Here is a 14,898-nt window from a genome sequence, read left to right as displayed (position 1 = left end):
CGAACTGACTGAGGTTGCATCAAAGGAGTGCAAAGAAGATCCTTGCCATTGAAGTACATTGTGCAACAAAAAACGAGGGGACAAACATGTTAACATGGAGCGGCAATGCACGCTTGTTCTTCATTTCATTAAAAAAAAAAACACAAATTGCAAATCAAAGTAAGTCACTCAACTTTCTAACAGTAAAAAGCATAAAACCCGCAGCATGCTTTCCCCCAAACACAATCAAAATATCAACTCACGTCTCACAGTCTCTTAAGGAACTCAGTGGGTTTAAGTCTCGGAAAGGAAGCATCTATAGTTGTTTCTGTATAAACTCCAGCCCCTTTCAAGGTTCCCAACCATGATATTATAAGGCAAATGAGTAAGTGCTTACATGCAGCTAAAGACTAGGCCTGAGCAGCGAGAAGCCCCAAGCTGGTGATTAGGGGCCTTAGAAGCTGGCACATCTGCACAAAGCTCGCTGGAGAATCACATGAGCGCAGTGTGTGGTGAGAGCGAGGGAGGAATATCACAGAGGAGTAAAGAGAGAGGCCCCGGGGCATACAACTTATTCAACAGAATCACTATCTGAATAATTACAGTTTGCTCAAGAGAATTATGTGTCTTTAGAATGGGCTTAGAAATGGTTGGAGATGGTAATTTGGGATCTCGGATCAGAGGATGGCGCAGTACGCAGGAGCCAGGCAGACATTAAAGGGAAGTCTTGGATTCTGACAACTTTTAAATATGACTTTTAAATAATTAAGTTACAATGAAATAACTGATGAGTGTGTTAAGCTCCCCGACAGACTTTGCCATCGGATCTAAGCCTGCAGTTCGGACGATTTTCTTTGTTAGTGGCAATATGACACTAACTTCCTGTGCTCATAACTGTTTCCTGTCTCTGTTTTATTCCGATGGGGAGTTATATGTGTTGTGCAGAAGTAAACATATTTACTACAGGCCACGTGCGGATAATCATTACAACATGCTTTTAGGCATTTTGTAATACTATTTCCTTATCAACTCAATTTAATCAATTATTTCTGTTGTAAAAAAGAAAGGCATAAAGAAAAAGAAAAAAAAGGGAAGTGCCCGAGGCGTCCGCACTGCCCTGAGCGTCTGAACAGATGTCATGTTTGCACTGAAAGTTGTAAAAAAAAGGAGCTCTTTCTAACCTACTCTGGACACGGCTGTTCTTTTTTCTTACCTGGAATTTCTTTCTGGGATGAGCCAAAATAGTGTTTTTCTGTGACTTTCTCTTGATGGATGCTTGGTGAACCTTCGCCAGAATCAAAGTGGATTAACTTTTATAACCAACGTGCCAGGACAGAGCGGTGAGTCAATCAAAACATGTGTTTGCTGTGTTGCAGATGTCAACTCCGTATAACTGCATTGTGAAGTAACTTCACTTATTTCTATGATAGTTATATTACTTTTACTGCTAATTTTGCATGGGCTGATTAGCTCGGAGAAAGGGGGCGGAGTTAACTGAATCGAAGTGTTGTGTCTTCCAGGTTTGCAAAATACCCCCAGAGAATACTTATATTTCTCACAAAAAATAGTACTCCATAGTGGTAGAGGTACAATATATCATATAAATGCCTATACTTTACTTTGGGATGGCTAAAATAGCATGATACAGATCCTTTAAAGCTTAACGCTAATTTGATGTACAGTATAATGGATGTTAAAATAGCACCATAATTCAAAAAATTGACATTTTCTATCTTATCTAATGGGCACAGGAAAAAAAAGCTTGGTCTGAAAGAAATATAATGCAAATGCAAGTGTTCAGATTAGTGTAGCTTGATTTTAAATCCAGATTCACATCCCTGTGCATGTTTTAAGTATGTGTGAATAAAACTATCCAGATCTAATCGATATACTTCCTGCATATTTATTAAGATGAATACCAGATGTGGAAAAATCAAGTGGATTTATCCAAATGGACCGAAGAGAGATTGAAACGCCAAGTCTGAAAGTAGCTCATGACAACACAGCAGACTTTCTGTGTTCTAAAGATTGGGTCTGTAATGTGTCAATAGCCCATAGCACTACTATCATCAAGCGTCTCTAATTGTATTTAGACAACCTACTGACACCATTTATACACAGCTGGGGGCCGCACAGCAGAGGTGGGTATGCAAAAGGCTGAAACTGATGGACTGTTTTGGTTCTTTTGTCAGTGGAGCCGCCGGGTAAGGTCCTACTCGTTATCCCGTGTAGGCACAGCAGGAGACGCAGGGCTACTCCCATGCCATCCCTTACAAATGGAAATGTCCTCTACCCAAGTGAACGTAATTACACTTTAACTGGGTTGCATTGGACATGTGGTGTTTTTGAAGGGTACTACTTAGCCATAAGGGCAAGAGAACATCACAGTATTTCACCAGCATAGTTTACGTACATGGATTTTTCTGCTGCAGAGTAAGGCTGCACATTTTCCCAAAAATATGTAACTATAGTTTACAGTCAAGTATTGTGGTTGCCATTATATCTGCCATTCATGTTTTAGAATCAAGATTTGGTTAACTATGCACACATTTTAACACATCTAGGAGAGATTTAAACAGAATGAGAAGGGAAATGTTGCCAATTATATGGTACTGCTTAAATAAGGGCAGTCTTTAACATGATTTACAACCATTGAAATTGCAATTTTTGAAGGCAGTTAATTGGTCAGCCCTTTACAAGAATACAACACAGTACATGTTTTTGGATATTGCCTCTTTATGACACCCACACTGGTTCAATCCAATGCAAGCAAACCAACCAAGCCAAAATTCAAGGTCATATGTGCCCACATTTATTTCTAGGCTTGCAGAATAAAATGGAATCCATATTGGTAAAAGCAGAAAGCAGCGATCCATGATGTTCTCACGGAGGCGACTGGAGCTGCGTCCCAGCACAGCTCTGCAGAATGCAGCCCAGCGGTGGTGACAATAGTGGGTCGGCTTTGATGCATGGGCTTTGTTTGCAGAAGTTGCAGCATCCACTTGAAGACTTCAACACCCGCCATTACTCTTGTGTGAGAAAGACCTTGCACAGAGCAGGACTGTCATAGCTTTCCTGTGTTTTTTCCCCCTCGCTTCACACACACCCATGCTGAGCGCCCGACATACCCCCCACACCACCCCTCCGCTCCCGCTGGCATCTAACGGTGGGCACTACATCACTGTCGGGGAGCAGACCACCAGGGAACAGCTCTGGGCCACTCTCCTCTTGTAGCACCAGGCTCTCAGCTCCTCAGAGGACCCAACCCCGGCGCTGAATTATGGCCAAGTCGGAGAGGCACATTGTAACGCCGAGACGTTCCAATTTGTTGGCCCTAACAGAAAACGGACAGGTACAAATGGCCTGAGCGCTGCCTGGGAATCAGTCATTCACACGTCAGTTTAAACTTGGGGGGAGGGGGATGCCGTTGGGACTTAGTGCTTGGTGACAAAAATATGTTCCCTTACTTTTTCTTGGAGTGCACATGTGTTGGGGTACAGTGAGGGGGTTCGATGCTGGACATGCTGCTACACCAAAGTAGGCCGTCATTGGTGTAATTTCCTTCTTTGTCCAAGTTTACCTAAGATTTCTATTGTGCCAACATGGCCCCAAAATGTAACACTACCAACACTCTGATTGACAGATTGTCTGCGATGAAACAAAACGTTCTGATTTATGATTACTGCGGCATTACTTTTGTTTGTCAATTTGAACAGCTCCCACTTGATTCTTCCTTCCCAAACACAGGGCAAACAGAGAAAAATGTGAGGCATCCACAGCACCCAACTTGCATCAACTTGAGAAAGAGGCAAATGTCCCGCTCACACCACAGGAGGTCCAGGGCTGGAGACAGGCCGAGGTCAGAGCCAGTGCCCCCTCCTAAACAACACAAGGCTCCGCGACGACAGCTCAACGACGGCTATTAGACACAGGTTTGATCTGCAGACGTGCCGATTCACACTTTCACGTCTGTTGGTTCTCACGCTTGTACTGAAAGTAAAGGAATGACACCTATGGGCCGCTTAGGCCTTTATATGTGGGATTCGACCTATCCAAACCAACAGAAAACATGTATGTATTGCACTTTAACAGTCCCTAATCTGTTCAATGCCCTTGCCTGTAGGGGTTTGGGAAAGGTCAGAGTACAGGTCGAGGCTAGCTTGACCATAACCGTCGCAACAGAAAAGAATGTGACTTTGGTCGATTTGCAACACCAATGAAAGGGCAAGTACACTTACTGCTTATTTTGCTCTGTTTTCAAGAAAACCAATAAAAAGAGAAATCTTCTTAACTTTTCAGACACATTTCTAACATCTTAAATCTAGACGGGGTCGTGTTTATGAGCACATCTGACAGCATTCATGGAGCAGAGTGACCTGTTAATATTTACAGTGTTAACCTCCAACAGGCTCCAAATTGTTTTTCGCAGTTTCCTGATTTACAATTGCTCATAATACACAGCAGACACTGCGCAGGTGTGTCTTTTTGTCCACAAATGTCGGCGAATACAACACTGCAAGGGGATAAAATGGATTTCACTCTACTAGAAGTGTGAAACATAAGTTTTGCCCCCCAAAGTCAAGTCGGTATATGATGATGTATCAGCAGTAGGGATGCACCGATACCGATACCAGTATCGGGTATCGGGCCGATACCACATGCTTGTACTCATACTCGTACTCATTCATGAGGTCCCGATACCAGAAACCGATACCATTTGACGTGCGGCCAGCGCACCTACGAGGCGCACCTCTCAGCTAAAGAGAGAAAATAGCAACAAACTGGAGAATTCTTTAGTGGAAATACAATATTCCACATAGAGCTGACTTTATTACAGACTGCACTCTCTAAACCAGAGTCTGTGCTGGATTTAACCAGAGCTTAATGTTGTTAGTGCTGCAGCGTCTGCAGTGTTTACAACATACAGGCTAACGGTGCTAACTCGCGGCTAGCGCAGTTTTGGCCATTCTGACGCCGTTTTATGCCCAGGGGTTTATTCATCTGAAAAACTAACCCAGCGACTAAAAAGTCCTCAGAAAATCCAAAATAAAGACATACAGCATGTTTATATTGAGCGAAAATCAGCTGCAGCAGAACAATAAAAACGCTGTAGCTTCTCGCTAAGTTACTACAAACACACGAGAAAATCCACACGGAGCTGAAGTAAAGACGAAAAGAGACCATTTAAGTAACATCTCAATACTATTGTTAAATAAAAATACATAAATGAATAAAGCACAGACTTTGGGGAGCTCTTGGCTTTTCTGTCTATGATGGACAGTGCAATAAAAATTAAAAATTATATTGAATGAAAATAAAAATAAATAAATAAATGGCATCAGCACAATATAACTGCTCTTAAATGTGTCGCCTACTTTACTTAAGGAAATGTACATGAGTAAATTAACTAATTACAAACCAATCTGCTCTGAAAAAATTAAGAATGTTGAAGAAAATGCCTTGTACTCGTATCGGTATTCGGTATCGGCGAGTACTTAAATCCAAGTACTCGTACTCGTATCGGTTTTAGAAAAAGTGGTATCGGTGCATCCCTAATCAGCAGCCATCCAAAACACATCTAAGGCTGCAGCACGTGCACCCTGAAGACCAGAGGGAAAAGCTTCTCCTGGGAAGAGAGCAGGCAGCCGGACTCTGGAGGACAATAAATCACAGCTGGGCTCTATTTTCACACAAGTGGTAACAGCTCTCAACCTGTATAGAACAGCTCAAGAACCTGAGGGTGCAGGTTGACAGGCTCTACCTCCTCACGAGACCCCGCACTCGAGCACAGGGGATTGGGGTCAAGCGGCACGACAGCCCTCGAAGAAAAGCCTTCAAAAGAAGAAAGAGCTCATCCCCCTCCCGTTTTACTACGGCCCAATCCACTCAAACAAATCTGAGCACTACGTGTGTCCGGCAGGCTTTCATCTCATGCGAAAGTGACAGACAACTTTGATAGGGAGAGTAATTAAAGACTAGCTTTGGGTTCATTAAGGGAGATTTGCTGTGGAAAATCCCTCTATTTTAGCCTGTCATCTATCCGGCCCTGCTCTTAATACCGTCCTATATCCCGCTACCATCTGCCAAAGAAAACCTTAAGGTCCTACATTACGGTTTACTCATTCTATTTAAGGGAAGACAGTGCCAGCAAAACGTTCCTCAATTGTGTAGGAATTCAATATTGCTCTGTATATAGCAGGGGTCCTCAAACTTTTTTTCTCTGGGGGCCCTGACTGTAATGGGGGGCCGGGTGGGTTGGTTATAACATAGAATTGTATGACCCAGACCAAAGGGCCTCATTGTGAAGTAGAGATTACTCGCCTGGCACAGTCATCCTCACTACTATATCCACAAGATCAACACTTGATTCCAGGCATATATTTGTTTAGCTGTAGTGGTTTGCAAAAACAGTAATCTAGTCTTCACACTTTGTTTTAATTATGTAATCTATTTTTATTTTCAAATAAAACATCATTGCGTAATGTGACCAAAGTAATAACTGCTTACACTTGTATTGTGCTTTACAAGCCTGTGTCACAAGTTTCTCAAAGTTCACTGTAGTCATTATTCATTCATTCGACACTCTGGGGAGGTAAGCTTCATTAACCACGTGGCTGTAATGTGTTGTTTATATCCTGATCTCTTATGTCAGTGGCCCTGCTGGACACGTGTGGAATCCATTTTCATTTATTTAAGTTGCCCCCTAGTGGCTGGTATGAGTATACTGGTAAAAAAAAAATCATAACTCCGCACACGAATGGGCTAGAGAAATACTTTTTATTGACATACTCAGGATTTGTGGTCTACAAGTCAGGGGCTGGGTTAAATCGTCCGGGCCAAATCCAGCCCGCGGGCCGTAGTTTGAGGACCCCTGGTATATAGTGTTAACTATTGTCTTTTTGCACCAAGGGCTTAGAGCAGGGGTCTCCAAACCTTATTTACTCGGCGAGCTACTTTTACACAACAGCTACTTATGCTTCAAAAACACTTGTGTAAAATGCGACTTAGGTGGACTTCACCCTGGAGACTTCCTATTTCACAGAATATGACTTGAGTTTAGTCCTTATACTTTACAATATTCACCAAACTGTTTGCAGATTGTGTTCAGCATGTTCAGGACAAATAGAAAATGCATCTAAAATTTCAGTTATCAAGCGTGTAGAGATGTAGAAAGTCTTTGGCGAGCTACATAGAAAGGCCTTGCGAGCTACTGGTCGCTCCCGAGCTACTGGTTGGAGATCATTTTGATTCTCATTTAGGCTTTACATGGAGTAAAAATGACAATAAGGCAAACTGAACAGACGGACTGATTTCCCAGTCTTGTACAAATAATATCTCAAGTTAGTGTAGTTTTTCAAAAGGTCAGAAGGGCACTAGTCTATATTTTGAAACACAGATAGAGGTAGACACATGCAAGCTCTAGAAAGTCAGTTCACCATAATATAGGCTTTTGAGCCAGTGAGGACGAACTGGGGGAGTGCGCTCTGTATTTCTAGCAAAGGGAGCAGGCGTTGACACATCCCGCAGGTTCAAGTCTGCAAATCTCTTTCACGGTTCCACTTCCCCTTTGAGTGCCTTCTGAGAGCGCACAATGACATGGGGGAGAAAAAAAAAAAGCCGAAACTCAACATCGTCTCTTTTCTCTTCATCACTTGCTCACACCCAATTTCTTTTCCAAAAGCCCTTTGACATCTCCCTATAAAGAGAGCATCGAGCCTCCCTGGGAGACCTCAATGCAGACAATGAATCCGCATTATTCTTGCTCAACACGCTGCTGCTCGGCTCCCGGACCAACCCAGGTCTCATTCAATATTTGGCACTTCGCTGCTTCTATATTCTCGTCTTCTTTTTTTCCCCCTTCTTCTGTTGCCTTTAATCCCACCTAAATCTCTTGACTGAGCCCGCTACTACTTCTACTACTGCTGCATCAAGCGCGCACCAATGGCTTTTTCTTCATTTCGGCTAAATCCCAGTTCTCAAGGCAGAGGGCAGGATGAAAAGCAGAGGTTAAATGCTTCATTGTCCTATGCTTCACGGCAGTCCATAGTGAGACGTAGACGCGGCTGGGAGTTGCTAATCACTATTGGTCACGTCACTGAACCTGAGAATGGCATTTCTGGACACTGATAGCATGAAAATGGGAAGAGAAGCTTGTGAAATGCTTAGTCGATCTTGTGTATCTGCACTGTGTTAAAATAAAAGTAGAACTGCCAAAATTCCACTAGATCATAGAACGACCAGGAGCATTTTACCCCATGCTGAAACAGTTGCTACTCTGTGTATTTAAATCAAGTGCAAGTGCCCAAACTGAAACAGCACAAAAGCTCTATTTTTGTCCGTTTCATTGTGCAGATTGAACTCATATGCGGTTTAATACGCTCAGTCTCGGGTGGTCACGTTGGAACATTGTACATTTAACATTGTGTTTCTTTCAGTGTTAGATCTTGGCAAGCGAATAAGAAACAAGGGTCAAGCAACACCGATTTAAACAATGAATGCTTTTAAGACGGCCACAAACGTACACCCATTCTGTCGTAATATAGAGATTATGACTAATATTTGGAAATTACTGTACTGTAATACAGCAATAAATACTGAAAACAAAGTTGATGGGATTTCAAAGTACATTGGGTTGACAGTGGCTCAGTCGGTAGAGTAGGTCGTCTCCCGCTGGTGCCCACTGTCATTGTGTCCTTGGGCAAGACTCTTCGCCCACCTTGCCTCCAGTGTCTGCGTACATTGGTGTATGAATGAGAGTGTCCCTTGCTGTAAAGCACATTGGGCCGAATGAAGGTGCTTCACAACTTGAAGGTCCTGGGTTCGATTCTCACCTTAATGGAGTTTGTATGTTCTCCATGTGTGTCCGTAGGTTTCCTCCACTTTCCCCTACCACTAAAAACATGTACATTAGGCCAGGATGAATGAGAGTCCGAGTGTGGGACGACGGATGCAAATTAGCCCAAGGGCAGTGTGATGTGTTCATCAACATGCACTGTCCAAAATACATAATAAAAAATACACAATAAAAGCGCTATATGAGTTGAGACCATTTTACCATTTACCATTCACTACATACTGTATATGCAGAGTACTCTGAGTACGCTTGTCATCCAATTATAGAGAGAACTGATCAAACAACTCTCAATCTACATCATTATCCTATTACATATACTGCAAGCGATGATACATTAACTTAAGTTTCATTTTCCTTTTTATTTAGAAAACTATAACAAATAATGTTCCATATAAAACGTTAGGAAATGTGGTTTTCCTAACACGACCAATTGCATCAGGATGAGCAACAGTCTAATTGAATACCAGGATGCAAAACCATGAAACACCTAAACCTGTACAGTAATAAGCTCAAAGAACATGACCAGCATCATACCCACAAGTCCATTAGGCAAGCTTCCAATTCAACGCGGACTGCACTTTTTGTCTTCTTTTTCCCAGTAAAACCTCATAAAGCACTGATAGATGAGTAAAAATAGATCAAAGCTTCAAGCACTGCCCCATTCAAATTCAATCATGACCCGATCACACTGTGCTCTGGCAGGGCTCTTAAGAGAACGGGTCAGTGGTGCTGCATTGTGAGAGGAAGCCAGCCTAATGAAAAGGACAATGTGAAGATTAGCAGTGCCAAGCGGGCGGCGCGAACCTCACCCTTGGCTTTAATTGCGACGTAAGAGGAGTTGGAGAGTAGAGTTGAAGGCCCTGTGCCGGATTTTATTCTCGTAATGGAATGAAATGTGTTTTGTGGTCCATAAGTGCTGAGTTGAAACGTTGGAAAAGTCTTTAAAAACTAGGAATAATATTAGACCACAGCTATCAGTTTGAACTTTACTCGCTCCTCTTTCGATGTACACACTTTTGTAACAACATTTTGGCTAAAATTGAAAAAAAAAAGGTTGCTGTCAAAAATAACACTGTTGTAGAGACAGGGCAGGCGCGGGACAAAAGAGCAGGAGGCTGAGACAGGACATGATGAATAGAGGTATGTCTTTAACAGAGGGGTAGCATGTACATCTGTTTAGGGCTGGCCTGGGAGATGTCAGTGAAAGCCGGCGTGTTGGTGGGCCACAGAGGCAAGTCACCTCATAAACTGAATGACCGCACAGCTTCTAGTAATTACACTGTCTTAAGGGGGGAAATATTAATCGTATTTCTTCGATGTTGACAGAGATGAATGAGGCCGAGTCAGGTTTGCAACCTAGCAACGCAACAGGATTCCTATACACAAACTAATAAGTGGTGCACTGAGGCCGTGGTATCTCCTAACACTCGTTTGTCATCTTGTAAATGCATCGGTCTCATTTGCACGCTCTATGGAAGATGCTTTTGGCTGGGTTTGTCTGTTTGTAGTATAATGGTCAGAGTTTGGTCACATTCCAAGAGAAAGTAAACAAAGGTAGAGTAAACTCATTTTAATAATCATTTTCTGGCTGGTTCAGTCAAGGATTCAACAGGTGGGAATTAAATAAGAAGTAAAACATTAACAAACTTATGTCCATGGGAAAATATTTTTGGCATAACTGGAGTAGAAAAAGTAACCGTCAAAAAGTTCAGACACTCGAATATTATATCCCGGCACAATGTGGCATTGTTTCAATAAGCTTCTGCACAAGATCAAAAATCTTTTACCAAGATGCTGTTTTAATGAAGAAAGAGTCGGATCACTGTGTAAAGCAGGGGTGGGCAATTCATGTTCATAAGGGGCCACATAAGAAGCCTGAGTTGAGTCGGAGGGCCGCACCAACAATAACTCAAACCTATTCTGCAAACTTTATCATATTGTACATTACACTAAATTGTGTATTTTGAATATCTGATACTGGTATTTAGTAGGAGCAAGTACATTTCCCTGGGGGCCAAAACATACATGGGGAGTGTATTGCCGGGGTCCAAAAGCTCCTAAATAAAAATATGTTTTGATTGGGAAAATACTATTGAGGAAACTGTTTTCAATAAATGAAAAATAATGAGCCTGACAGGACTGTAGCCAATGTGTTGTTTGTATCCTGATCTCTCGTTATGTCAGTGGAATTATTTCCTTTTATTTTTAGTGGCTGGGGTGAACATTCTGGTTATTTCTTTAAAAAAAATCATAACTCTGCAAAGGAATAGGCTAATTTGCCCAGGTCTTGTGTGAAGTCTTCTCCAGCACATCTCAAAGAATCCAATTAGGTTTACGGCTGGACTTTGTAGAGGCCAATCCATGTGTGAGAGGGGTGCTCTCTGAACAATCTGAGCGAAATGAGTCAAGGCAACGTCATCTTGGAATATGCCCGTGCCATCAATCCATTGATGGAGTAACCTGATCATTAAATATGATCAGGTAGTCTGCTCAACCTCATTCTTTGGTCACATAATGTTGCAGAGCCTAGACTTGATCAAATAAAGGTGGCATGAATTTATTTTATTCATTTGTTGGTTTATTTGGTCGGGAGAGTGCATGTTAATGAACATACATCTCTCGTGCATGTAAACACAGCACACAGGAAATGGTAATCTTGGACTAATATCGTCGTCCTCCTCGTCGTCCTAATTTCAAACACACTCTCATTCATCCTGGCCTATTGTACATGTTTTTAGTGGTAGAGGAACCCGGAGTACCCAGAGGAAACGTGTGGAATGTTATATGTCACTATGTCACAAGAGCATCAAAACTGTGCTGAGGCAGATAAATAAACAAACACACCAGCGTGCCAACATGCACCTGATGCACAGCCAGAGACAGACAATGCTATTTTTGCAAAAACCTCAAATTTGGCAGCCTGTAGTCACAGCATAGAATAGTGTCAGGTCAGAGAAGAAAGGCCATTCACAGCAAAGATCCATGTTTTTGGAGTTATTTTTCACCACATAAGCCCCTCTGTTATGCAGCAATCCTTTCAGTTGTGAGTTTAAAAATGGTCAAAGATGTGTGCAAGGAAACCAAAGGCATCACTGCAATTCAAATTCAAGGACCCCTAGGGCAAGCACAAACCACTCAACCTGTCTTTCACTTGTGCCTAATGATACAATCGAAAGTACTTCTACATCTGCACAATTGCTACCTATGAAAATGCAGAGATCTTGTCCGGTAAACCTGTTCTTCAAATAAACCAAATGATGGTATTTCTTCCTGGTCAGCAATGACAGCAGTGTAACCCTTCTTCCCCATCCTTTTCAAGTGCCCCGACTCTATTGTCTGCTACACTCCTCCCTGTGTTCAAACCCGTGTTCAAAGAGGTGCTTAACACAATGCAAGAATCTGATGCTGTCTCTCCTGGGTGGTGATGTCATGGTGCAATAGCCCTTAATGTGAGTGGGGGAAAGTGCACATAGAAAAATACAGGGTTGACAAAAGGTTGGTGCCTTAAGTGGCCAGGGCGGATGAGGTGCATGTTTGTGTTTCCAAATGGTCTGAAAACTATCATCTTCTTTTAAATAGCTTTGGATGGGTTCCATTAGCCCAAGGGAACAACGATTTTCAAAAATTTTGGACAAAATGAGGCCATGCATTGAGGGAGATCTGGGCTGGCTAGAGTGTGGACTAAATGCTGTTGAAACACTGTACTCAAATAGAAGTAATGTTACTTTTGACAGTAACAGTGCATGGCAAAAAGGATCAAAACAGTTTAATTCCTGAAGGTTTGTATCACCATGTTTGTATGTAGGCTGTGTTCACATGGGTTTTGAAGAGCAGCACTTGAGTAATAGTTTCTCTCCATCATTGCACAGGCCTAAGGGATGCAGGAGTCAGAAGACACTTACCAGGCCTGAACACGTGGAGATAGCTGCAGATGAAGATGACACGTTGTGGACTATTCCCTGATAGAGACAGCTGTGATAGGCAGGATCTCCAGTCACAGTGGAGATGCCGTCAGAGCTGAGAGTCTGAACAGTGAACCCCGGGCCCACCACAGAGGAGGGCTGCAGATCCAGCTGCATGTCCCGGCCAAAGGCGGACAGGCGGTAGTGCAGTGAGGAGGAGGAGGGGGTGAGGGAGGACAAGGACCTTCTGCTGCGGTGTCTGCTCAGGTCATGGCTCAGGTACAAGCCTTCAGAGTCCACCTCCACAGGGCTCACAAGCACATAGTCTGGGAGGGAAAAGGGCACAGCTTACAATCGAGAACATTTTGGATGTGAAGTTTGTCGAGAGTCTCATGGTGTATTGTGTCTCTTGAAAAACTAAGAATCCAAAATAATATTGGCATAAGAAAAACATCGCCTTCTCCTACCCCTACTGTTAAGAGCTTAGTTTACAGGACATTGACCCATGGTATAAATAATTCCTCCAATATGAGCTCAACAAAGATCTAACATAACTTACTTTTGCAGATTAAAACATTGTATTTCAGTCAGGTCTTGTTTTGAAAATAACTTACTTGAATTATTCCTCTTTTATCTCCGTGTTACTGAAATACCGTTTAATTTACATGTTGTTTTATAGTCAGATCACTCCAAACTGCTAAATGGTATTTTAATTTACATTACATCGTTTCCAAAAAATCAATATTGCATTTGAATACAGTATGACAGCATTATTACAACATCTTTATGCAGGCATGCAGTGTTTCCACATGCTCTTTAGCATTAATACACCATCTCAACAGCTGCTCAGAGCACTGAGATCATATGGATCACAGATGGCTTTTGACAGAAGCAATAACACTAACATCATATTTCCATGCATATTAGATATGAGTCAGCCTGAGGTTGTAAAGACATGATGCCTTAATTTCACCCAGTCAAATAAAATGTACAAAACCTAAATCATTTTCACAAGCAAGAAGTGATTTGAGGGAATGACAATTTATATTTATATCATGCACTATTTTATAGACAACCAGCTGTCTTCTAAGTTTGTATACAGTGGATACACTGCAGAAGAGTTCTTACAAGACCCTTCATTCTCGTCTACAAGTAACACTGGTACAATAACTTAGCGCAGAAATCCCATGGATCACATTTATGCCTATATGCCTGAGTGGTGCCAGCTGGAAGACGCATCAGCCGATATCAAAAGGCAGGGAGCACTTACCGTGATTTAATCCTTGGCTGTCGCTGGCCACTGCGGTGTGGGAGCAGTAAACGTGCAGCGTCTGCAACAAAATCATAAAGAGACAGGTAGCAACAGGTTGGTGCAACAGTAGGAGTGATAAACGGACTTCATGGCAGAAACATGTGTCCGCTCACCACTGGCATTGGCGCAACAGAAACGCATGCATATCATCAGAATAGTAAAATACAACATAATCAAGTATAACAGCTGGTTGTGTTAGTCATAAATTAGAGTAAATGTGCACCTGCCTTGATAATGTTCCAGCACAGCAAGGTGGGCATTAGTCTGACCGAGGCAGATCCAAGGAGCGGAATGGGTAAAGTCCATGTCAAAAGAAGAAACAGACCATCCATGGTGCAGGCTTTACGCACCTCCGTTACCTCCTCAGAGAGCGCACACGCGGCAATGACCTGTGGGATCGGAGCACGCAACTTGCACGCATTGTTCGGTCTAGTTCCCGCTGCGGTCGTCCAGGTGAAATGTGCTGCAGGTCACGGGGCGCACGGACGCCGGGGATCACCGGGGAGAAGTGCTGACTGAGCATTGAGCCAGGCAGACACTCCGAGGGTCGGCCTGCAGGATGGAGCGCTAAAGAAGTCACCGGGGCCGTCAGCCAATCAGCGCGCAGCATCACTTTACCACGAGGAGATAAAAGAGACGAGACGCTCCTCCGCTTTGGCAGACACGCCGACTTTGTGATGCGTTCAGGCGTCACTTGTGTCTTTCAGTTTGGGACTTGTACTGAGCAGATCGAGGATCAATTGAGGACAACAATTTTCACTCAGGCAACGGCAAAGCTACAGCTAAGGTTAAGAAGGGTAAATATGGAAATAGTCATGGAAAAGTGCCTGGCACCGAGTGTCTTGCAGTCT

At 42.8% G+C, this 14,898-nt stretch overlaps 1 protein-coding gene across 1 annotated transcript in view; it reads right to left on the bottom strand.

Annotated features, from left to right (window-relative positions):
• adamts18 (ADAM metallopeptidase with thrombospondin type 1 motif, 18) overlaps positions 1-14,573 on the bottom strand; it is a 50,570-nt gene extending 35,997 nt beyond the window's left edge. The window contains exons 1-3 of the mRNA XM_079554670.1: positions 14,275-14,573; positions 14,006-14,066; positions 12,736-13,061 (exon numbers count right to left, since the gene is read on the bottom strand). Of these exons, the coding sequence (XP_079410796.1) occupies positions 12,736-13,061; positions 14,006-14,066; positions 14,275-14,379 (492 nt within the window). The 5' untranslated portion in view covers positions 14,380-14,573. The remainder of the gene's footprint in view (positions 1-12,735; positions 13,062-14,005; positions 14,067-14,274) is intronic.
• Positions 14,574-14,898: the final 325 nt, after the last annotated feature.

This window comes from Gobius niger, assembly GCF_951799975.1.
Source record: "Gobius niger genome assembly, chromosome: 4".
Lineage (NCBI taxonomy): Eukaryota > Metazoa > Chordata > Actinopteri > Gobiiformes > Gobiidae > Gobius > Gobius niger.
The sequence above is the reverse complement of the archived record's forward strand: the minus strand, read 5'-3'. Positions and strand labels throughout refer to the sequence as shown.